The sequence below is a fragment of the Serinus canaria genome, chromosome 15 (assembly GCF_022539315.1).
Source record: "Serinus canaria isolate serCan28SL12 chromosome 15, serCan2020, whole genome shotgun sequence".
NCBI lineage: Eukaryota > Metazoa > Chordata > Aves > Passeriformes > Fringillidae > Serinus > Serinus canaria.
This window is the reverse complement of record NC_066329.1, coordinates 12,096,737-12,120,118: the sequence shown is the minus strand read 5'-3', so window position 1 is coordinate 12,120,118 and position 23,382 is coordinate 12,096,737. Positions and strand designations below refer to the sequence as shown.

The window sequence follows — 23,382 nt, the reverse complement described above, 5'->3', positions numbered from 1 at the left end:
GGTTCCCACCAGGAAGATGGATTTTGCAGTGTCTTTCAGTGATTCAGCTCACAGGGCTTCACATTTCACGAGGAAAATGTAAATACTGTCTCGTTGTCTCTGTTTTGGGGCAGCTCAAGAGCCAGTGTTAGTGTCTTGCACTGGAAGTGGTGCAGGTTTTCTTAGTGTCTTTAAGGCTGGTTTTGGACAGAAGTCCCAAAACTGGAAGGAATTGTTGGAAAAATTCAAAATAACAAGCCTGGGAAGTGGTTTGAAGGCTGTACCTTTAAAATTAACTTACAATACATGCATTTCTAAGACAGATATCACATTATTTTCTAATTTATTTTGAATAATTCTTTTCCTTCCTCATGCCTTCTGTTTTCTTGCTGTTTTCTACCAGTATTCCAAAAGCCACAGACCTTGCATTCCCACAGAATGGTTGTGTCTCCCATTGTGTCCAAATACTTGTTCATTTAGACTTGTCCATCATAAAGCTTCTCCCAGGGCAAGGGGGTAGAGGGTTTACAACTCCATCAGGATGTGGCACAGCAGTCAGGTGATGCTCTGGGCACCTCCCCTCCTGCAGCTGAGGACTTCTGCATGGTGGGAAATGGGTCAATAATCCCTTCCTCAAAAAAGGGATTGCAAAGCACCACGTGGTTTTGTTGGAAGCAGGAGGGAAGTGCCTGGGAACTGCTTTCTGGTGGAAATGGCTGGTTACTGGGATAAACCTGGAGTGAGTTGCTCTGTGTGAATATCAAGGAGCTGGGGGAAAAGGTTTAATTAGGCTGCAAGAGCACAGTTCCTAAAATACAACTTGCAGTCAAGTCGCCTGTCATGCAAAATAGGTGAATTTCTGCCAGCCAGTTTATTCAGTGTCCTTGAAAGGGGATTTTTCAGTTTAGGGAAGCATTTTGCCTATTCTACAAAATAGGCAACATACGGTTGCTGAATTTGCAAAGTGAATACATTTGCTGATTCTGTTTGCAAAATGGGTATGCTTAGCTATTTTTCTGCCTATTTTCTAGCAGACCCTATTTTTAGCAAAGCCCATCCACATGCCAGCGTTTCTTTCTGGCTCTTTTACTTTCTGGGGTATTGTTGCTGCCTGGGGCTGGCTGGAGCAGGGTCAGAGCTCGGTCACCACAGGGTCCAGCCCTGAGAGCCCCATCCCAGAGGATCCACAGGGCTTCCTCCTGTCTCCACTGAGGTCAGCACAGCAGAAGACATTTGATTGCCATGGGGGTGATGATGCAGAGAGGGGATGGTGCAGGGAGCTGTTCTGGGTGTGAGAGGTTTGTCTCCATCAGCCAAGGGAAGAAAACCACGGGGCTTGCAGAGGAATTGGACTGGTTCCTCCTGTCACCTTCGCTCTTCTCCTCCCCTCCAGAGAGCTGCTCCGTTCCCTGGAGCTGTGGGAGCTGTGGGAGGGCTGGGGCTTGGCACAGCCCACAAACTGCCTTCAGCTGCTACGGCAGCGTTACTATCCAGCCATTTTTAGATCCCTGTCAGGTCCCATTGGGCTTGCTGTCACTTACTGGTGTGATGGAGAGGCTGATGGGCTGCTGAGCCCAGCCAGGGAGGGGAGCAGAGGGGGCACCCCTGCTAAAAGCCAGCACAGATGGTTGCTCAGGAGTGGACATGCTTGCTTAGAGCTGCTTGAGGAAGCCTGGAGAAGGAATAGATGTTTCTGTTCCTGAAGTGCCTGACCAGGAGCTTCTCCTGGTGGTGGAGCTGTGATGATCTGAGGAGTTTGCAGTGCTGTAGGGTGCCTGGAATTCCTGGCTTTTGAAGGATGCAGGAGATTGCAGGGAGTGTGTGTCCCAGCTGGAGCAAAAAGCACTGGATGGGGATGCTGCAACCCAGCCCAGCTGAAGTTTGCGTGGTTGGCAGTTCAGGAAATGCTCAGCCAGTCCATTGTGAAGCTGTGCTCTGAAGGGCAGAGCTGTGCCAGAGGGAAGCTTTGGTACTGCTGCCCTGCTGCCAGGGTGTGAGCTGCTGGGGAATCAGCAGTGTGACATCAGTGTTGCTTTATCCATCTCCAAGTGCCAGTTCCTTAGGAGAGGAATTCTGGATAAAGCTTTTGTCGAGTTGTTCCAAGGAGTGGAAGAAAAGGAGGAAAAAGAGCTGCCCTGCTGGCTGTGAAGCAGCCAGGGCTGTGCCAGGTGGCTCTGCTGGGGTGGTGGCAATGTGCGACCCAGCACTGGCTCGTTCCCACAGGGAATGACAAACCTTTCAAAGCTTCAAGGCTTCTCAGCAGACTGAGCCCTCGTGCTGGGCTCTCTCCCGGCCGTGCCGCAGGCTGGCAGCACCGGGCACCAGCTTCACAAACTTCATGGGGTATTTTTAGCTTCTTCCCAAATGTGATGCTCTGAAAGCAGGAGGATGTGGCAGATTTGCTGGCAGGGTGGGAGCTCTCGTTTTCAGGGGGCTGATGGCATTGCTTTGGGAGAGGTGAGAAGCAGCAGCTGTGATTTTGCCAAGCTGCCGCAGGCTGTTGGTGTTACCTGTAGCTCCTCGCCCAAAGTGTGAGATACCCCATGTGGGCTTTCAGGGCGTTTTCATTTCTGTTCTCCTTCCTTGTTTTTATCTTGTGGCTGTTTCCTTCAGCTCCTGGTGAAACCCCAGCACCCCCTGTGCATCCATGCAGGGCAGGACAGTCTCTGGCTCCAGTCATGCAAGTGGGAATTGATTTATTTGCAGGGGAAAGTGTTAATCTGGCTCAGCTCTAGGGCTTCAGGTGCTCTATCTGCCTCACATTATTGTTGAGCTGCCTCCAAAAGGCCAAGGATGTCAAAGATGTGTTGCTGTTCTTGGATTATTGCCATGTCCAGGATGGACAAACCAAACCCATGTTCCAGGATTGGTGTGATATGAGCTGCAGATTGCTGTGAATTTCCCTTGGTTTGGGGTATTTTACCTCTCCCAATTTTTCTTTGTGGCCAGGAGCAAATGAGATGAGAACAAAGTGCCTCTAGGAAATCCTGCAGCCTCAGACTTCTGGTCATAGGGCGGTGGTGGCAAGAGATGAGTTTATTTCTTTGAAATCTGGATTCCCTGTGTCTCTGTTTTAGTGCTGAGTGTGCTGGTGCTGAGCCCATTCTGGAAAGCGGTGTCAGGGTCAGGAGTGACCTGGGGTTTGCCATTAGAGCGACATCTGCTTTCACTTCCTGATTTGGGGCTTGGAAGGCATTTGTCAGACACAAACTGAAACCCCTCTGGTCCCCCAGCTGCTCTCAGCTGAGGCTGGGCACTGCTGCCACTCTGGTGGCTCTCAGGGACCAGACAGGCACCTTCCCTGTGCATGGGTGTTCTCCTCCAGCAAGAGTGTGGCTGGAGGAGGGAGAAGAGAAGAAATTTGGGGTGTAATGGGAGGAGACTCATGTGTGTTGCAAATCTTATTTCAGTGTTGCCAGGCTTGTTCCATAAATACCAGTCAGAAGTGCAGTGCTGGACCTGGTGGAGCCACACAGTTGGTCATGGTGGGGAAACCCTTTGCACTGCCATGGTTTGGCAGAGCCTGGGTTTGCTGTTGGTGGGGATGTGCTTGTCCCATCACATGGGCCAAAAACGAGCAGCAGCAGGAAAAGTACTTTTGATTTTTAGGGTGGTGAAGGAGCTGAGTGTGTGGCCAGGCCACCACGCTGTATGGCTGTGGGCCAGGGCTGGGTGCCTGGCTCTTGATTTTGGGGAGCCAGGCTCTTGCATGGAGCTGCCCCATGGCCCCAGTCCCATCATCACTGCCAGCACAGAGCTGTGAATGCTGCAGCTGGTGTGTGTGGGTAGGAAGGGGTGCCTGGCCTTGGGCACCATGGCAAGCTCTCCCCGGCATGGTGAATTGGTGGCTCCAAAATTATGGTCCTGCACACTCTGCTGACATGGTGGAGACCACCTCTCCTGCCCCCTGTGCCTCCTCCCAAGGCCATGTCTCAGTCCCTCCTTGCTCAGTGGCCTCAGGCAGGCACCTTGCTCTCTCCTGGGCTGTGGAGCAAGGGCTTCCTCCCAAGCACAGGGCCTGTGGCTGTTGAACCAAGCATCAATGAGATGTGCAGATGTGAGGGGTGGGCCGAGCCACACTGGGTAAGAGACCTGGTGCCACCAAACACGTTGGGTCTGGAAGGAGAGAGCCTGAGGGTACCTGATGGCCTGTTTTGAGAATTCACCCTTGGGTTGGCCCCAGGCCCTGGAGCACGTCCATGTCCTAATAAATTGTATTTCTTTGAGCAAGATGACTCACGCTCAGCCTGAGCAGCCATCGAGGGCAAGGCCTGGAGGAGTTGCCCTTCCCAGGCACATCTCTGAGCTCCCTCTCTCCCTCTGCCCTTACAGGAACAGAAGTTTTGCCAGCGCTATGACCAGCTGATGGAGGCCTGGGAAAAAAAAGTGGAGCGCATAGAAAATAACCCCCGGCGGCGTGCCAAGGAGAGCAAAGTGCGGGAATACTATGAGAAGCAATTCCCAGAGATCCGCAAGCAACGCGAGCTGCAAGAGCGCATGCAGAGGTTAGAGGAGAAGCGGTAGGAAGGGGCTGAGCTGGTATCAGACAGCCTTTCTTTTTTCTTGGGGAATGGGTGTGGGGTTTGTTAGCGGGAGGAGCGGGCTGGGGTGGCTCTCGGTGCCTTTTCTCTCTCTCTAGTCAAAGGCAGAAGGCAGCAGACAGACGTGAGCCTTGCTGCTTTTTCCCCAGGGTGGCTCAACACAGAGCCAAAAGGAGCAAAAATGTCAGCAATGTGACTGTCTGTGTCACCTCTGCTGCTGATCTCCCAGCTGGCCACGTCAGGGCCAGGGGTAGCTCCCCTGTGCTGGCCAGCTGGCTGGGACAGCCCTAATTCCTGCCTTACTGCTGTGTCCAGACTAAGATGTGCAAAACTTGCAGGTGCATTTGGTCACGTTGATGATTTATTACATGCACATACTTTGATGGGAGCAGAAACATCTGCAGAGGTTGTTGGAATGACCACAGACAATATGAAGGGAGCAAAATGTCTCGCTGGAAGGGATGTCCCTTGTCTCTCCCACCCCCTGTCCATTTTCCTCTCCTCATTGGAAGTGCAATTGAGGTCATGTTGTTTTCTGCCAGGAGAAGACACGATTTCATGATCTCCACCCTTTTTGCTGAAAACTCCCAGTCCTTCCCATTTCAGCCCTGGCATCTCGCCTGGGGTCACCTGATACGCAGAAAACCTAAACCCTTCTGCCAACATCCCATCCTTGTGCCCCACTAACGACTGGGTGGGTCCAAACTTCCTAACTGATGGCTTTATTTGTCTGAAAGAGAAAGGGAGAAATGGTACTGAGAAATGCTTTAATTTTTTACCTGCTTAATAAGAAAAGTTGTAATTCCTTGGGACGTGTGACTGTTACTGTAAGGAAAAAACTGGGTTTGATTTAAAAGTGGATGGGTTTGATTTAAAACTTACCACAGCATTTTGCAAACCAGATGTGGTGGCACAGTGCTAATGGCTCAGGGCTGGCACCAACAGCTTTGTGCCATTGCTGTGGTGGGATGAGCAGGAGAAAATGTGGGGGAGAGTGTGGTTGGGCATGAAATATCCTTGTGTTCAAGCACTCCAAGAAGTTGACACAGGTAAGGAAAGTGGTTTTGAGGTTCTTGACCTGTGAGCCCTAAACGCAGGTGCCTTTCCCACAGTGTGGGAGGGGGTGGCCTGGGTGGAACGTTGGGATATGGCTGTTATGGAGGTCAGAATGGTCTTGAACGTGGTTTGCTGCTTATGAAGTGGAGCATCAGTGCCTGAGTGTGTCACTGCCCTTTCCCAGCAGGGTAGGACAGAGGGGCAGTGGTGGGCTCTCCATGTCAGCCGCACGCAGCGAGCACGAGGTGTCCGAAATCATCGACGGGCTCTCGGAGCAAGAGGTGAGAGCACCTTCTCCTTCCTCCTCCTCCTCTTCATCCCTCACTCTCTCTTCTCTGAGGAAGCCAAGACAGGACTGCCAGGTCACACAGAGAAGTCCTGTGCTAAATCCCACTAACTTTAGGTCCCGCTGAGGTTGCCGTGATGCCAAACACTTTCTGGATAGGATCCAAAGTCAGAGGTTTATTTAATACACATCAGCATCTTCCCAGCCATGTGAGAGATGTAATGGAGCGGTGCAGTGGTTCTGCCAGAGCAAAACATGGAGCTGGTGACCAGTAGGTTGGGTTTATCAGCATTTGGCTGTCTCTTAGGGACCAGAACCCCCAGCATGCTGCTTATCCTGGGTAGCACCCCACAAAACACCTCCTGGCTGTGGTTTATACTGGAAGTGAAGATGGGAAGGGGAAGGGGCAGGGAGCCAGCACCCAGGCTGCTGGGTGGAGGGGTTTTTCTGTTTGGTTTTGTTTTGAATGGGCTGTGTGACTTGACACAGGGGAATCCTATGGAATGAATGGTTTGTACGTGAGCCAGTTGGCCCACATCTTCTGGGAGTGCTCCATTCATCTTGAAACATCCCTGTGACCTCGGCTTCGTTTGGATCTGGTTTCACAAGGGTTCCACTCTCTTGGCACGGAGGCGAGCTGCAGTGAAAGGATCATGTTTGGGAGGGGAGAACAGCCCTTGCCCAGCAATAGCTGGGATGTTTGCTGCCTGTGCACCACGGCTGATCCCCCTCTGGGATCCCAGGCACTTTGCTCTGAGCCAGTTAAGGTGACAACGTGGAGGACACGGATCTTGGAAGCAAAGGGGAATTTCACAGCCCTGCAGAGGTGCTGGCCAAGAGGAGTGTTAGCTGATCGCCTCCATCCCCTGCACAGCGTGCTCCTAAACTCCACCCCAAGAGCCTCCTGCTGAGCCCCAAATCTGTTTTGCTTGTCCTAGAGGAGACCTTAAGAGCTTCCAGCTCTTCCACAGGGTTGGAAGGAGCAGGGAGGTGAGAGCTGAGGAGCATCTCTGGCAGCAGGGCCAGCTCTCTGCCCAGTGTGTTGCTGGAGAGGAGGGGGGTCTGGCTGGTGGGACAGCACTCAGCACTCCGAGGGGCACTGTGCCCTCAGCGCCCACCAGCATCCTCTCTGCTCTGCACAGGGGCCTCTCCTGTCACCAGGGGCAGTCTGCAGTTACCCACGTAGATGCTCCAACTGAGAGCTAGCTGTTCCTCACCTCCCACCATGAGGAGGCATCTGGAGCAGCCAGTTTCTAAACAGGAGGTGTCCTGGTGAGGATGGGGAAGGTGATCATGTGTGGAAATGTCCATATCTGTGCACAGAGATGTGCTTGAGGAGGAGGAGCTGGGTCTGATCAGGCACAGCAGGGAAGCAGAGCAGCAGTGGGCAGGCTGGAATCAGCAGCTTCTTGGAAGGGTTGGCCATGACTGTTCTCCCAGGAACCAGCACCTGGCTGTAAATTAAAACAGCAGCCCTTGAGACCTGGCCTTCTTGGGTCAAGGGTTGGAGTTGGAGCAGTGACATCCCAGGTGACAGGGAGGACTCAGACTGATGGTGCAATTGAAAGGGGGTGGCTGGAGCATCTCTTCATCCCACAGGATGGACCTGTGCCAGGGGATCATCAGCAGCTCAGCCAAAGGGACATTCCCAGCATTTGAGCAGAACACAGCACAAATGAGACATCACATTGGCCTCTCTGTTGCAAATACTTAAGGAAACCAGTGTGCCCAGTCTGTCCTGTCCTGGTGTGCAGCTGGGGCTTTGGATGAACTTTGTGCTCCATAGGATGGAGTAAAGGTATCAGATTATGTCCCAAGGTGTTGCAGTAAGGAATGCCAGCCTCATTTCAGTGCAACCTCCTGGAACAATTCCTATGGAAGGGAAACATGTCTCCCTCTGCCCACCTTTTCAGGAAGCTTTGCAAAGCTGGCCCACTTCCCTCACAGTTGGGAGGGAGCTTTAGGAGGCTGGGAGGGGGTCAGCATTCCCTGTGCCACCGCTGCTTTGACTTGTTTCTAATCATGGTCAGGAGCTGTTTCACTCAAGTCAGACATTTCCACACAGGATCTTGAAGCCTTTTATTCCAAAATGAAAGATTAATTGTTTCCTGGCTGACAGCAATAGCCTCTTTCAGCGTTTAATTTACAATTACTCCAGCAATAAAGCTGTCTAGTGCTTGCTTTTGAATTCTCCTCTTCCTCCTCCTGTCCTTTTCCTCGGGAACATCTGTCCCCTGCAGTCCCTGCGGGCCCGTGGTGCTGACCAACTGTTCTCTGTGCTTTCCCCAAAGAACCTGGAGAAGCAGATGCGCCAGCTCGCCGTCATCCCGCCCATGCTCTACGATGCCGACCAGCAGCGCATCAAATTCATCAACATGAACGGCCTCATGGATGACCCCATGAAGGTCTACAAGGACAGGCAGGTGATGAACATGTGGAGCGAGCAGGAGAAGGAGACCTTCCGGGAAAAGTGAGTGCAGCCCCCACAGCTCTCTCTGTGCAGCCCTCCGGGAGCGTGGGCAGGATCCCTGCAGGGCTTTAGCTGCTGCTAAGGCAGGAATATCCCAAGTGCTTGGCTGGTCCCCCACAGACACATCCTGAGTTGCTGTGTTACCTGGGAACCTGGTGATGTTTCTGCACAGAAACTTAAGGTCTTGCTCTATGGTTGGGGCTTTCCTGCCCCTGTGGAAAGCTGCTGCTCGTGGCAGGGTGAGAGCAGGAAGTTTTTCAGCTTTTGCATTCCCTGTTGTATCAGACAGTTTAAAGATAACACCAAGGGAACCCAACACTTGATACACATTGCCTTTCTGGATTTTCATGCTGTCCTTTGGGTACTGTGTGTCCAGGTGATTTTTGGGGCTGTCAACATCTAAGCCACTTATGTAGACCCCCCTCAGGCTGCATCTTCCAGCTGGTGCCTGTCTCTCAGTGCTCCATCCTGCTGTCTGCAGGATTTGCCACCGGCTGCTGTTTCCATGGATGCATTCCCACATCACACACGTGCAGACTCTGGCTGTGGTGCTGTCTCCTGTTTGCAAGCAGTGCTTGAGAACAGCTTGGCTCTATCAAGTGAGATCACTTGGGGAGTCACTGATTCCTTCCCTGGGTACCACTGTGCTGTCAGCCAAGATGTGGGTGCTCAGTTTGGTCTCACATCCAGACTGTCCTGTATCCCATAGCCCAGCAGGGACCCAGGTGTGTTTGCATGGAGGACTGGAGTCTCCTTGGTGCCCCCAGTGTGCTGTGAAAACAGCTGGAATTCAGCTTCCAGTGGGATGAGCTCTGCTGGAGTTCCCTGCTGTGGATCTGAGGGACATGGAGGTACATGGATGCACCAGGACCACGTTGTCCTGAGCAGCAGCACCACTTAGTTTGGCCTCTGGACAATCAGGGAATGGCTCCAGGGATTACCAGCCATGCTGGAAGCCTCTCTGTGTCCAGGATCATTCCTCCTCCCCCTGCTTGTCAGGACTCCTGTTTGCAGCTGAAATAATTAATTGCCAAGATGGACCGAAAAAGAACAAAACAAGCAAACCGGCTCCAAGCCTTTGATAGAGGAGAATCCTCATTGCTAATTAGCCTTAAAATGTGCCACTCCAAACAGCAAGGCTTGCCACAAATGACGCAAAGGCTAATTACTTGGTCTTTAATGGCAGGGCTGTGCCTGGCTAATGGGGCTGGAAGAATCCACACCCAGTGTGTGCATCCTGCAGTGCATGGTGCATTCTGTGTCATCACTGTGGGGGATGCAGAGCTCGGGGCAGAAATACAACAGGGTTTCAGGGCTCTCACAAAGCTCATTTGGAGAGATTGGTACTTAGGAGCTCTAAGGAGGGTGTAGGGACCCCTGCCCCAGCTCTCCCCCAACCTGGCGTGCTGGTAGCCCAGCTGCCTGCTGTGCTGCAGCTTCTGACCTGGGTTTTTGAGGTGAACTGGAGTTGTGTCATCCGTGATCGTGACCTAGAGCTGGCCTCCTGCTGAGACCAGGAAAACTTGGTTCAACCTTTTGTTCAGCCCAGTTGGCAGGGCTCTTGGAGTAAACAGGCAGGGATTGCAAGGCTGACAAGCTCCAGGTCTGAACTATTTTAGCTGTCAGAACATAACCACGAGGAAGAACCTGATTTGATTTGCTTCTGGGCAGGATTTCAGATCTCTGCTGAGAGCCCTTGCTGGCCTGCTCCCAGGGAAGCTGTGGTTTGCTGGTGAAGGAGCAGGGTGCTGCTCAGGCATTGAGGCTGTGTGGTGCTGGGCAGTGTGAAAATATAGCATCCATCTCTCATTATGGGGAGGTGGCCTGGCCCATGAAAAAGAGTGGATTGTTATCTGCATTGCCCCAGCAGTGTGTTAGCATCATTGAAAACCCCATCCTGTGGTCAGCCCTAGGTTTGTGCTGTGTGCAGAGTGAGGAGCCAGCTCTGGCTCTGTGCCCTCACTCCAGGTTGTCTGAGCAGCCTGTCTGGTTTGCTTTCTTTGCTTTCTTCTTCTTTTTTTTTTTTTTGTCCCCCCCAGCATTTCTGGTTTATTTTTTGTTCTTGTGACCAGGTATGGTGACAGGGATCTTGTGGTGCCACCCAAACCAATATGGGAGTTCTGCATCAAGAATGGCATCAATGTGGGTGACAACATGTCCTGCTGCCATGGCTGGAGTTGGTCAGGCCCTCCCTGAGTTCAGCTCAGTGCCTTGACTCCAAGTTTAGCATTGGGACAGAGCAGCAAAAGCAGGAGAGAGCTGTGCCAGTTGCCCCAGGGAAGCCAGTTGCTGGCAGGGCTGGAGACATGAGCTCCTCACCATGTCCTGCCCATGTTCCTCCCACACCGCAGCTCTCCCACCTTTTGCCTCCGATCCATTTCCCCAGGGCACAGAGCTGTCATTTCCTGGGAGCTGGCAGAGGTGCACGTGCTGAACGTGGCTCACCCTGCCTGCTCAGCTCCCCAGGGCACAGCCCGTGCTGGTGGCCACCTCTCCTGGCACAAAGCCACCACTGACTGGGCTGTCCGTGCCTTGGCAGTGCATTGGTAAACTGTGCTGCCAGCAGCAGCATCTCCCTCCAAGGTCTTGCTGGCCCTTGGTGCTTCCACACCAGCCAGGCACAGGGATTTGTTGGAGGAGGCATCTCTGCTAGTGGGGACAGCTTCCCCTGAGCAGGCAGTGTACCCTCCCGGGCTGCCAGAACCAGGGGGGAGCTTGCTGACAGCTCCTCCACTTGCTGGGCATGAGGTGGCATTCGTGGGAGCTGCTGTGCCACTGGGGATCTCTAGAGCAGCTCAGCAATGTGGCAGCTCTGTGCTTCCTCCCAGGGTTTGGGTTTCCCTTCCTGTCCTTTGCAGCTGCTCCCAGCAGGGCTTGGGGTCCTGCTCAGCACCGGGGCCACCCATGGCCATGATGTGAGGTGTGATGGCAATTCCTCACCCTTTCCTTGCCAGATCCTGAGGTCTTTGCCAGGTGTGCCTGCCCTCTGTGCCTGCTCTTGAGTGGCCATGGGGTTGAGCAGGGTGATGAGCAGCTCTCCAGCACTTCCAGCCCCCCTTTTCTCTCCCACCCCATGATGAACATTTGCACATCGAAGCTCCCAACCCGCCCAGCCCCACTGGGCTAAATTTAAAGTTCCTGTCTTTCTGGGAAGCTGAGCAACAGACAAATACTTTCTCAAAGCCCAGAGCCCCTCTGGGAGCTGGCCTTGCTGCTCTGGGCATGCAGGGCATGGCAGCCCAGCTGTGAGGGGGTCAGAGCCAGCACCCAGAGTAACCCTCTCCCTCTCGCTCTGCAGGTTCATGCAGCACCCGAAGAACTTCGGCCTGATCGCATCTTTCCTGGACAGGAAGGTAAGCCTGGCTATAACCTGAATTGTGCTGCCTCTCCTCCCATCCCTTGGCTCTTGGTGCTGGAGCTGCCAGCAGATGCTGAGCACCTGTGGGTGGTGGTGGCTCCAGGCCCCGGGCAGGGTCCAGACAGGCTCCCTGCAGAGACAGGGCTGAGTCAGCTGCGGGGAGCTCGGAGCCCGAGGTGCGAACGCAGCCAGCCTGGCGCGGGGGCGGCACAGCCACCCCGTGATCTGCCTGGGAGCTGCTTCCCAGCATCTCCCGGAGGCATTTTGCACCAGCCAGGCTGTCACATGGGGGGTGGGCGCCCAGCTGCCCAGCACTAAGTGGAGGGGTCTCTTTGTTCAGGGAGAGAGAGGTTTTTGAGGTGGACTGAGTCCCATTTCATCCAGCCGTTCTGGTGGGTGTCCTGAAAGAACACACAGCTCCCCTTGGTGTCTAGGAAGAGTTGTTCACAGGAACTGCCTGACCTTTCCCAGACCTCGTGTGTTGTGCTGGTTGGAAGTTTTGTTTTTGCTGTTAATTGGGCTGATGGAAGAAAGGTTTGAGGAAAAGACCTGAGGGAGTCTCTTGTCCCATTCTGAGCAAGGCCTGGTGCCTTCCACGGGACAGGCCATATGGGCAGATCCTGGACAGACCCAGCCTGAAAACACAGCTATGTCCATCACTTGAATGCTTTCCTGAGCAAGAAACATTTGAAAGCTGCTGCTTCTCTGGTCCTTTTAGTTATTTGCATCCTCTGGCCACCTCATGCAGAGTTTCATAGACACAGTGTCCACTCACTCTTAAGGAACCACTCTGCTCTCAGGAGGTGGCCTGCAGAGGTCACTTCCAGTCTAAATTATTTTCTGTTTCCTCATAACTCAGACTGGGGAATAATTTATAAGACCTTGACCTTCCTGTCCAAAGCAGCAAGGAAGGCCAGCAGTCCTCTCATGCTGCTGCTGTTGCTGTAAGATCCCAAGATCCTCATCCTTTTTGCACTCGATAAAGCTGAAAGTGGTGGGACTTGGATGATGCTCACAATCCAGTCTGTGTTCCAAGCTGTAAAATGTCTTCTAATTTTATTTGTACTCGTTTGTAAATCAGGCTGTAATTATGATACAGAACACATCCATTATCCTGTTGGAGAGAGATGCAAAGTATGGCTCAATGTAATGAATTAATAGATTTTTAAATTGCATTATAAAAAAATAGTGATCTTAGCCCTTGGAACAGATGACTGTAAGTTTTTGTGTTCGCGTGTGTGTGTGTATAATCAGGGCTAAATTAGAAAGAGATCCAATTAACACTTTAAAAGTTGCAATCTGTTTTTGCAAATGGTTCCACTCCTTGCAGAGGGATGGGGTGAGCGCAGCCCCCGGGCACACACAGCTGCCCCAAGCTCCTGAGGACTCGTGGCATGATGGATCTGTGGGATAATTTTTCTCCATGAAGCCACCAATCCTGAATGTGAAGGTGTAGCCCAAGGCTGGCATTCAGGTGCCCACCCTGTTCAGCACAGGACTTCTCCCAGCCTAGCACACTTTGTGCTGTTCAGGAGCAGGATATGTGCTGGCTGTGACTCCTTGTTTTCCTGAGGTGTCCAGTCTGTGGTGCTGTTTGTGGAGCCAGCCATTGGAGTTGGGATGGCAGCTCCTGAGCGCTGGGATCTCAGTTTGGCCACAGCGAAGTCCCGCGCTCGAGCCAGCGAGCTTAGTGGCTGGAAGTAACAGCAGCTGACAGTGCTGTGGCAGGTTGTGCCTCCTGTAACCTCACAGAGGCTGACAGGCAGCTCCTTCTTCTGCCTCTGGTTGCCTCGGTCATCTGGGGTCAGCCCTGCTTTGCCTCCAGCACGGGGTGATCTCTGCTCAGCACCCTATCTCTGTCCCCGCACGCCTGCGGGACCGCCCTGCTCTGTCCTTGGAAGGGCTGAGCCTTTTTACTAGGACAGCACTGTCCCCTTCTTCAGCTGCACTGGAAGCCTTAGGGAGGGAGGTGTGGGGAAGCTGTTGGGCTGCAGGTCTTCAGGAGCAGCAGGAGACCTGCTGATGGCCAGTTCTAAAGGCTGCTCCTGGAAGGCTGTGCCCCACCAGCAGCACACGAGGCCAGGACCTCCTGTTCCCTGACGTGCCCGTGTCATTGCAGACGGTGGCTGACTGTGTCCTCTATTACTACCTGACCAAGAAGAATGAGAATTACAAGAACCTCGTGAGGAGGAATTACCGGCGGCGTGGGAAGAGCCAGGTAAGAGCTGGAGGAGTGCGTGGAAGCGTCATCAGTCAGGCTGGGCAAGGAGCTGCAGCACTTTCTCTGGAGCCCCCCAAGTGGTGCTTTGCCCCCTCCTCACATGGAGATACAGCTTGCAGGCTGTGGTGGGTTGTGTTTGTGCTCTTTCTGAACGTGCTGTTTAATGGTAGTTGGTGTTTGTCCATCCCCATGGCAAGGCCACAGTGTCTTTAAAAAAAAAACCAAACAAATCCAAGATGTTTAAAAAAGGGAATGGAGTGACTGTGGAAAACCTGGCTGTGTGTCAGTAGCATGGGGTTCCCATGCAGCCTGAGCTCTGTGCAAGAACCAGGTGGGGTCTGTGTGTCTCATTCCTCTGGAGATGGCAGCTGAGGTGACAATGGTGACAGGGCTCCTGGGAGCTGGGTGGGGCTCCTGCTTTGCAGAACCTGCCAAGGCTCTTCCTATAGGTAAAGATGTGGGAGGAAAATGACTTGGGTGGGAATGATTTCTGGTGACACCTGAGCAGAAGCATATAAATCAATCTGAAGTGCCAAAGGGTGTCCAAGATCCCCTTGGGGGTCTCTGTGGGGCTGGCAGATGTGGCACTAAAGCTAGTGGAGACCCTTAAACCTTTGTTTAAGGGCAGAGCAGATTCCAGGGCACCGTGAGGTGCCTGGGGGCAGGTGACTGAGTCATTACCATGGCCAAGGTACAGATCTAGACATGACCTTGGCAGTGTTGCTGCTGATACCATGATACCCAGGAACAGATAAGTGCTAGCCTTTTGGGAAGGTGCCTTATCCCCATGAATGCTTTCAGCCAGAGGCAGGTCCTGCTGGTGGATCCCCAGGTCCATGGAGTGATTATTCATGTCACAAGGAGAGTGAGGCAACCACAAAGGGACTGTCTCCCTAGATAATGTGGGAATAAGGATGGAAAAACTGGCCTGGCCCGTGACACCACTGACATCAGCAGATCTTCACGCTGCATGGCCATAAAAAGCAGCACTTGGGCCTCGATCCTGATTGGGAAGCAGATAGGTAGCCTCACTCCAATTTGATTTCTTCAGCATTAAGACATCAGAATAGCTAGCACATGACAAATGTCATGGACAGGGCCCAATTTTCCCTTCTTTTTTTCAGAGACGTTAGAGATGGATAAAGCCCTATTAGATTATCCAGTCCCTCTCCCAGCAAACACAGGGTGGTTCCCTCCAGTACATTTTTATAGTGTTTACCATGGTCTGTTTTGTTAGATCACAGCAACTAGAACATGAGGCCACATTTGTTTCTTGTTAGCGGTGGAGACATTTAGCACAGCTCATTCTGGTTTCAGTGTTAAATTGAGCAAATGTGGAGAGTGAGAGGCTTTGCTCTGCATCTGCCTACCTACCCCAGCAGCCACAGACCTGCCCATCCTGCACCCAGCAGGGACTGTTTGTGTTTTGGGGTTTGAAATTACCCAAAGCATCGCTAGTTGCAGAATTTCCCACGATGCTTTAAAGCCACATGATCCAGCCTGAGCAGTGGAGACGTGTGCTGCCCTTTGGAGCCTTGCTCAGTGCCAGCCTTCAGAAGCAGGGACTTGCTTCATCGCCTCTAGGACTGTTTTTGCAAGTAGGAATGGCACCAAAGGGAACAATTTGCACCTCCCCTGGAGCAGACCTCAGCCAGAACGCCGTGATTTTGAAAGAGGAGCCCCCCTGAGTCTGGGAGGAAGCGACACAGGGAAAATTTCCCATTGCTGTTGGATGCTCAGGTGGAAGGTGGGATGTTCAGACAAGCTTTAAGAGCCAAGGACTGGCTGCATGATTCACAGTAGGAGAGAGGTGCAGAACAGCAGCTGCTGCATTCAGCCTGGAGCAGCTCTCCCACAGAGATCTTGGGGGGGTTTAAAATTCACACTTTGTGCTGTGATACCTCTAGTATTTGCATCCATTTCCTGCAAGACTGCATGAGGGGAGTGCTGGAAGAGCCTGTGTGCAGGCTTGGGAAGGGCATACTGCTACTGAGGGGCTGGGTCTGTGCTGCAGAGGAAGGCTCTGCTGGGGAGAGACTCGTTTTAGGGTGGCATTTTAAGGTAATAAAGGGATGAATATGTTGTTAAAGCTGATGGGAGCAGTGAGGCATCCCCTTTGCACCTTTTCACGAGCCAGGGTCTCCCCTGGGTGTGATGCTGATGGGATCTGCTTCCACACACCACAGTGGGTCAGTGTGTGACTGCACAGACCATCATGGGATAGGTCAGATACTGGCTGGGATGGAGGGATGCTCCTGGTGGCATTTTGCTTAGTGAGTCTTTTCAGAAGCAGCTCAAATTCTGCTTGTGCTGCAGGAGTGCTCATTTGGGAGTAACCTGTTCCAAAGGCTCAGCCAGCGCCCTGCTTGTTCCCAAGGGGTCCTGGAGTGTTTGGAACCCTGTGCAGGTCTCTCATTCTGTTTGCCATGTGGCCTGGTGAGGAGTGGGGACTGAGGAGCAGCAGCACTGGGCTGATATGTCACTGCCAGTTCTGCATTACCTGCCCAGTCTCAGCAACCAGAGATGGTGACAGGATGAAGGACAGAGGACACACAGGGATGGGCAGTGTGCAGGGAGGAGACAGAATTGTTGACCTTGCCTTCCTGCAGCACATGGAGGCATGGCATCATGTTCCCAGCATTGCCCATGCTCTGAGCACATATTTTCCTGCTGGTAAAGGTTCAAGTAGTTAAACACCAAAAGCTGAGCTTTAATTAATGTGGAGGAGGGGAGGAGAGGTTGGTTTTTTGTATCAGATGAGAGGAGAGCGGATGAGATCTGATACAAAGAGCATTTCAAGTGGCTCTATGCTGCTTTCTTGCTCCTTTTCTCACAGAGAGGTTGGTGGTCTTATTTGCTATTGGAGGCTGCAGGGAGCTTGAGAGCAAAGGGGAGATAATTACACAGAGAAAAAAGCTTCTCTGTGTCAAGACTATCTTTGTGGCCTACTTATTAAAAGTCCATTAAAAAATAAGAATCCCACTGCTCCCTGGCTGATGGTCCCCTGGCAAAGGATATTCCTCATAAAGCTGCTACTTACTGCTAAAAATCTCCTGCCAAGAGCAGGGACTTCACATGATTCCACTTCCAGTTTGTCAGAAAAGGGAGCAGCCACCCACTCCAAGGCGGGATGCTCCAGCACTCTGCCTTCCGTGGCACTGCTCGGTGGAAGTACCACATCCAGTGGGTCATGGTGCATGATATTGAGGCTCCTGAAAGTAAGATATTTCTAAAATAATCCTGTGTTTGTGTATGAAAAGGCAATATAACCCTGTGAGGGGGGGAACTGATGGGAAGAGAAATAGCTTCCTCATTGTTTCACACTGAAAAACAAGAAAAGAATTTGTGCCATGGTAAAATAGTCCAATCCAATAGTCAGTGTACAGTGATAAGCATAAATTTGCATGAGCTTGTAATGACAAACCCTTCTGTTGATGTGTCCATACAACTCAGGTCTGTGGCAGCCGCTCTTCAGGGTATTTCAGTGTCTCTCTGTGAAACCTCTAAATTCTATAGCAGGATCACTGAAATTGACCATGTGCTTCATTCTTTGGGAAGCTGTTTTGCTGGGCTGTGGGAACACAAGTGTTGGGCTGAAACCAGGCTGGAAGGAAAGTGACTCTACTTCAACATAATTATTCCATTTGGAGTGTGAGATTTTTTATTCCAGAGTAAATTTGCATTGCTTTTGGGGTAACATTGCCCTTGTGGTAGTGGAGCAGCTGCAGCATGCCAGATACTTCCTGCCAGTGAATTCCTTGGTGGGGGGAAAAGCCATCGTCTCCCACACATTGCTGTGATGGGCAGGTGGGCAACCATTCCACTGGGCAAAGCTGTCGGTGGGGTCAGTCTGTCGGTGGGGTCAGTCTGTCGGCAGGACCATTGGTCAGTCTGTCGGTGGGGTCAGTCTGTCGGCAGCAGGACCATGGGCGGCTGGAGGAGCCGCCTGCCCGCCCTGGGGATGACTCAGAGGGGGATGAAGTCATGGTGGAGGACAGAGCAGCCGCCGGACAGAGCGTCATGCCAGCCCCTCGCAGCGCTGTCAGACAGCGCTCACGTACTCCCTGGCCAGCCGTGTGTTAGTGCTGACACTTTCGAGGACTCACTCGTGGCCCCGGGGGAGTGGAGCCGCCCGGACCCCCCTTCCTCCACTGAGAGAGCTGCCAGAGCCGTGCCGGCAGGGCGGGGACCCACGGTGTGACCTGGCCGGGCCAGTGCGGTCCCCCGCCAGGCCAGACAGCCTTTCCCAGGCCCACCCTCTTCCCTGTCCCCTGCCAAAACCCAAATCGAATTATCTGTCCCGCCGTCTGTCCCGCCCTCCCCAAACACAAACCATTCCCCTCACCAACGAGGATAAACAGCCTCAACCCAGATTTTTATAAACAGCCCGCTTACTTTTTTGGCAGAAGCATCGTCCCAGCAGGATCTGGCCAGGTTTGTTATCACATAGGTCCTGGAGCATTAGGAAAAACCTGGCCAAGCAGGTTTCCCTGGCCACCAGCAGCCCTGTCGCACCAGCAGGGGCTGGCAGGGTTTGGGATTCCAGATAGTGCCTGCCCACGATGCCAGGGCTCCCTGCACCCTGTCCCCAGTGCAGGAGCAGATCTGCTGCCATGCTCCAGCCTTGCCATGCCCGTGCCTCTTCTTCCTCCCCAGGGATCAGATCCAGAGCTCAGCAAACTGTTCTAACTCCGTAAATTGTGCAAGTGCTCCCACTCCAGTAACCACAGCAGCTAATGAGAGGAATGATACTTGTTTCTGGGAACCATTTGATCTTCATCAGTCCAGGGAGCAGCTCCTCATTAGTGATAAAGGGTTTGACAACTTCTCTTCCAGACTCAGGGATATACTTGTCACAAAATCCTGGTTTAATCATGCAGCACATCATACAGACACTGGATGTGGCCCTGGATGTGGCCAGTAAAGTTTGTGCCACAAATACCAAGAAATTATTCTGCAGGCACTTAAAGCTGTGCTGACTGGAGTGTTTTATTATCTGTGGATGAGCAGGGGCGGTCTGTGAGGGAGGTTGCCTTGTTGGGAATGATGCCAGGGATGTCAGTATTGGGGCATGGGTTCATCTTCTGCCAGTGGAATGTCACTGCTGGGATGTAAAAGGGCTTGGATTTGGCTCATTTCCTGGACTAATCTGCAGTGTGATAGGGCTGCTGATGGCCTGGGAAATCAGGCTGAGGCTACAGGACCAGTGAGAAGTGAGCTTGGTTAGACACTGTGGTCCTGGTCCTGCTCACGTGTGGCCTCACAGGAAGAAACACCTCACAGAGTGTTTGTCCCCTGGGTGCTCAGTGCAGGCTGTCACTCTTTAAACCTGTGGTCACCAAGGAGGTTCATGTTAGGATGCCTGCCCAGCAGATGGATGAGGTGTGACAAACAGTGATGCTCAAATTGAGATTGATTCTATTACCCCCCCTTGGCACCTGTTCTTTCAGTCTGGACTCCTGTTGCTCCCCCAGGTGTGCCCTGTAAGGTCCATCGTTCCTGTTCCCCCATCACAAGGGTGCAGCAGCTTTCCCACAGCCCTGCCACCCCTCCAGGCAGCACAATCGGGCAAACACAATGGAAACTTTCATTCCTGAAATCCCAGCTGCAGTTTTGGGGGTGATTTAATGAGAACGACATGGCCATATTTGGGAAAAGAATCAGAGGATGCGTGGCCACAGGAGGGCGGCTGCTTGGTCCCCAGGTCCCCATGTGGGCTGGTGACAGTGCAGGGACAGCAGGGAGGGTTGTGGGCTCAGAGCAGGGACAGGCATCAGCAGGCAGGGACACGCAGCCACTGGCACAGGCTGCTGATGGACCCTTTGGCCCTCACAGCTGGGCTCTTCTGTGCTGCTTGATCACATCTGCAGGTAGCAGTAACAGAAGAGTCTCTTGGGTGAGGTCACTCCCCCTTCCAGGTGGCCCCCAGGTTTGGGCTGGTGTTTCTCCAGCAGCAGGTGGATGTGTCCTCACAGCGAGTGCTCCTCCACACCCCTGCCCACGTGAGTACTCCTTGGGGCAGGGTCTGAGATCCAGGCTGGGCTTTGCTGATCCCAGCGAGGGACCTGCAGCGTCTTCACTGCAGGACACAGGAGCGGTTGGATTTTGGGATGAGTTGTTTTATCTGTTGTTGTGATCCACGTTTTACTAGGAATGGATGGGAAATAGGTCATGTCATTGCTAAATTGCTTCCTAAAGCAGGCACAGCTGAAAATCCCAGAAATCTGCTTCTACAAGGATACAGGGCTTGCTTTGCTCCTGGTTGTTTGTGGTGTGTGTGGATGCTGCTCTGCATCCCACAAACTGCTGACCTGGCACCTTCCTCTGTTGGCAGGGCTTGGAGAGGGGTCAGCGTGTGGCTGGGGGGCTGTGAGCAGGGGGGAGCAGGGCAAAGCAAAGCACAGGGAAGAGAAAACACGTGTTCCCTGCCTGGGACAGAGCGGGGGCTCATCTCCACTGCTTCCAAACACTATGCTCTCTTCCCTTCGGGTCATTTTTCCCTTCGCAAGCAATCAAATCACTTTTTTAAAAACTCAGCAGCGACCCAGAAAAGAAACATTTCCTCTTATGGAAAAGCCCTCAGTGGTGCAAGGAAGGATCTGGTGAGCAGGGTCCTGTAAAAATCACTTCAGTGCTTCCATGGTATCACAGAGCGAGTGGCGGGAAGGTGGCAATGCCAGCTGGGCTGGGCTGAGCTGCACAGGGCCCTGCCTGGACTGTTCCTAGTACCCAGCAGGCTCCCAGTGCTGCCAAAGATGAGCCCACACTCAGGTGAGTGCACCTAGGCATGCTTGTCCTGTGGTCTGGCAAGTGATGCAGGGTCAAGCATGACTCCAGTCCCATTGCCAGCTCCTCTCCTTGCCCCTGACGTGCTGCATGCCCCCAGGACCCTGCTTGCTCCAGGGCCAGCAGCCTGGGAGGTGGCCCGGGGCTTTGGCATGGCAGGGCAGGGCAGCCTGGCTGCAGCTGTGAGTGCTTTGCTGCTGGCACTGGTTGTGTTTTGTGGCCTGTGGTGCCCGAGAGCTGTGCTGGTGAGTGTGCACAGGGCCTGTCCATGTCTCCTGGGACACTGGGCACAGCCTCGGTGTTCCCCATCCCTTCCATGTGCTGACTGTGTTGCAGAGGTGGCTCTTTGCTAGTAGAGGAGCAGCCCAGCTCAGAGCTGTCACAGTTTGAGCTGCTCTGAGTGATCCCTGTGCTCTCTATCATTCTTATGAAATCTGAGCCTGGCCCTTTGATTTTTTTTTTTTTTTTTAAAAACTTGCTTCCACAGCCAACAGCATCAAACCCAGCCCTGGGACACGAGCAATCAAAGCTGTGTTGCCGGCAGACATTCCTCTTCCTCCCCTTGTTGTTTTGGCAGCGGCTTGTTTTGCTTTGTGGTTTCTCCCAGGAGCGGAGGGTGCCGCGTGCGGCCGTGAGAAGCCAGGCTGCGTGGCGGTGGGTGGCAGCCAGGCCTGAGGCGTTCCAGACCACTGGAGCAGGGGCTCCAGACCCTGCCAGTCGGTTACATGACACACAAATGTATTTCTGAGCCATCCTCCCCGTGCTGTGTATCCAGCCTGCCTCGGGAGGTGGTAGGGACATGGGGGGAGCGGTGTTTGCAGTGGCTGTATCAGAGGTGGGTGCTTCTGCCTCTGCTGTGGCATTGACAAGGAAGGAAACTCCATGGGTGCTTCGGGTGCCTGGGCAGCGTGGTGTCTAACAGGGAGGCTGGTGCTGAGGGTGCTCTGTGGCCAAGTCCCTGCCCTGGCTCTCAGTGATGTGGCCTCCCAGAGGCAGAGATTGAAAGCAGGTGGAAAGACAGATGTAGGTGGCAGAGAGAGGATGCTCCTGAGCTACAGCTGCATGGTGCCAGCCCTGTTCCTGGCAAAGATGCCTTGCAGAGATTCTGTGGGGCTGGGGATGGGGGTAAGAGCCGAGGGCCAAGTCCCACTGGCTGTGCTGCAGAGAGCACGGAGCATCCTGCCCTGTGGTGCCAGTTCCAGACGCTGTGGGATGTTCAGGGTGATGCCAGCAGACACCCATGCATGCCCACAGCCATGGCAGCTGTGCTGGGGCTCCTGCAGACGCAGCAAAGCAAACCCCAGGCGTTCCTGGCCAGCGTAGTGTTGGCCTTTTGTCTTCAGCTTATCTCGAGCTGGTTTTAATTTGCAACTCCCTGATTGCGTGCAGTGACCTTGGCCTGAGCCTGCTCTGCAGCTGAGTGCCCCAGAGAACATCATAAATGCCATTGATCTGAAGTCACACTCTGGAGGAGAGAAGAGCTGGTGCCCTGCACATGGGAGAGGCGGCACAGCCGAGTGGGTGCTCCCAGCTGCCAGAGGGTATGGGGCTCACACTGGTGGGATGCAGCTCCCTCCCTCCAAAGTCCCTGTCAAGATAGAGTCTGGTGTGACATGCCGGGGAGAGGGTTGGCACAAGTCCCTGCGCTGCCGCAGTGAGACTGTGGCAAGGGTGCAGAGCCGCCTTTAAACAAAAACCTGGAGCTCGCTGCCTGCAGTAGCTGGGAATGAGCTTGAGTGGCACCAAAACCATGTGCCTTGCAGCTCAGCCTGGCATGCACAGCTCCTTCTGCACCAGGGTGCACAGGCTTGCTCCCTGCTGATTTAAGGAACCAACAGGAGATGGTGGTTCCATCTCCTGTAAGAGCCCAGGACACTGTAATGATGGCAGGGGATGTGATGCATCTGCTGGCAACCAAATGGCATCCCCCATGCAGCCAATCTGGCCTTGAAAGCTGGTGTGGGAGAGAGGAGATACCTGCCCCAGGGGCTCTTGGGCTTGGGGACAGGCTCTCTCTCGATGCCACCACCATGACATGGTTCCCCACTAGCATATCCAGCAGCAAGTGGGGTAGTTGGCGTGGCAGGAGCTGGTAGTTCTGATTCAGGAACTGGACTGCCAGGGATGAGCTCATCCCTGCTGGCAAAAGTGGTGTTTTGGTGCATGTTTTGAGGGTGCTGTGGCACAAGGAGTGAGGGGGGGCCGGGGGAGGGCGTGGGTGCCTCAGTTGCAAGGTGCACGGTCCAGTGGTTAACGCTGGGATGTCCTGTGGGCAGCAAGGGAGGTCCCCTGTTCCTGGTCCCCTGCCACAGCCTGGGGCATCTCGCCACAAAGGGGATGGGGAAGGCAGTGGCAATCGTTTTCCAGAGGCTTGCAAGTTTGGAAAATAAATAGCCCTGCACTGTAGGTTAAGCTTGGCATCCTGGCGGATTAATCACGCAGGCTGCAGCCAGCACTGAGAGCCCCGGTGACGAGAGCTGTGGTTTATAGATGATGATTCATCGCTCGACTTAGAGCGACCACGTTATTCCAGCAGATTGCAAAATCATAAGAGGAATGTTGTGGTTAGTTTACGGCTTAACTATGCAAATCGTCAGGAAGCCTTCAGAGCCGGAGAACGTAAGGCACAGCGCGCCCGGATGGCTGGGCGGTGAGCAGGGGCCGGGAGCTGGCGCTGGGGCTGTC

The 23,382-nt window shown here is 53.4% G+C and overlaps 1 protein-coding gene across 14 annotated transcripts in view; it reads left to right on the top strand.

Moving 5' to 3' along the window:
- Positions 1-23,382, top strand: part of NCOR2 (nuclear receptor corepressor 2) — a 225,854-nt gene that overhangs the window by 142,245 nt on the left and 60,227 nt on the right. For 6 of the 14 annotated variants that reach the window (XM_050980352.1, XM_030233515.2, XM_030233512.2 and 3 more), the window contains 5 exons: positions 4,312-4,499; positions 5,761-5,857; positions 8,154-8,332; positions 11,631-11,685; positions 13,810-13,908. In XM_050980352.1, the coding sequence (XP_050836309.1) occupies positions 4,312-4,499; positions 5,761-5,857; positions 8,154-8,332; positions 11,631-11,685; positions 13,810-13,908 (618 nt within the window). The remainder of the gene's footprint in view (positions 1-4,311; positions 4,500-5,760; positions 5,858-8,153; positions 8,333-11,630; positions 11,686-13,809; positions 13,909-23,382) is intronic. The other 8 variants (XM_050980353.1, XM_050980357.1, XM_050980355.1 and 5 more) reach the window with 3 other exon arrangements.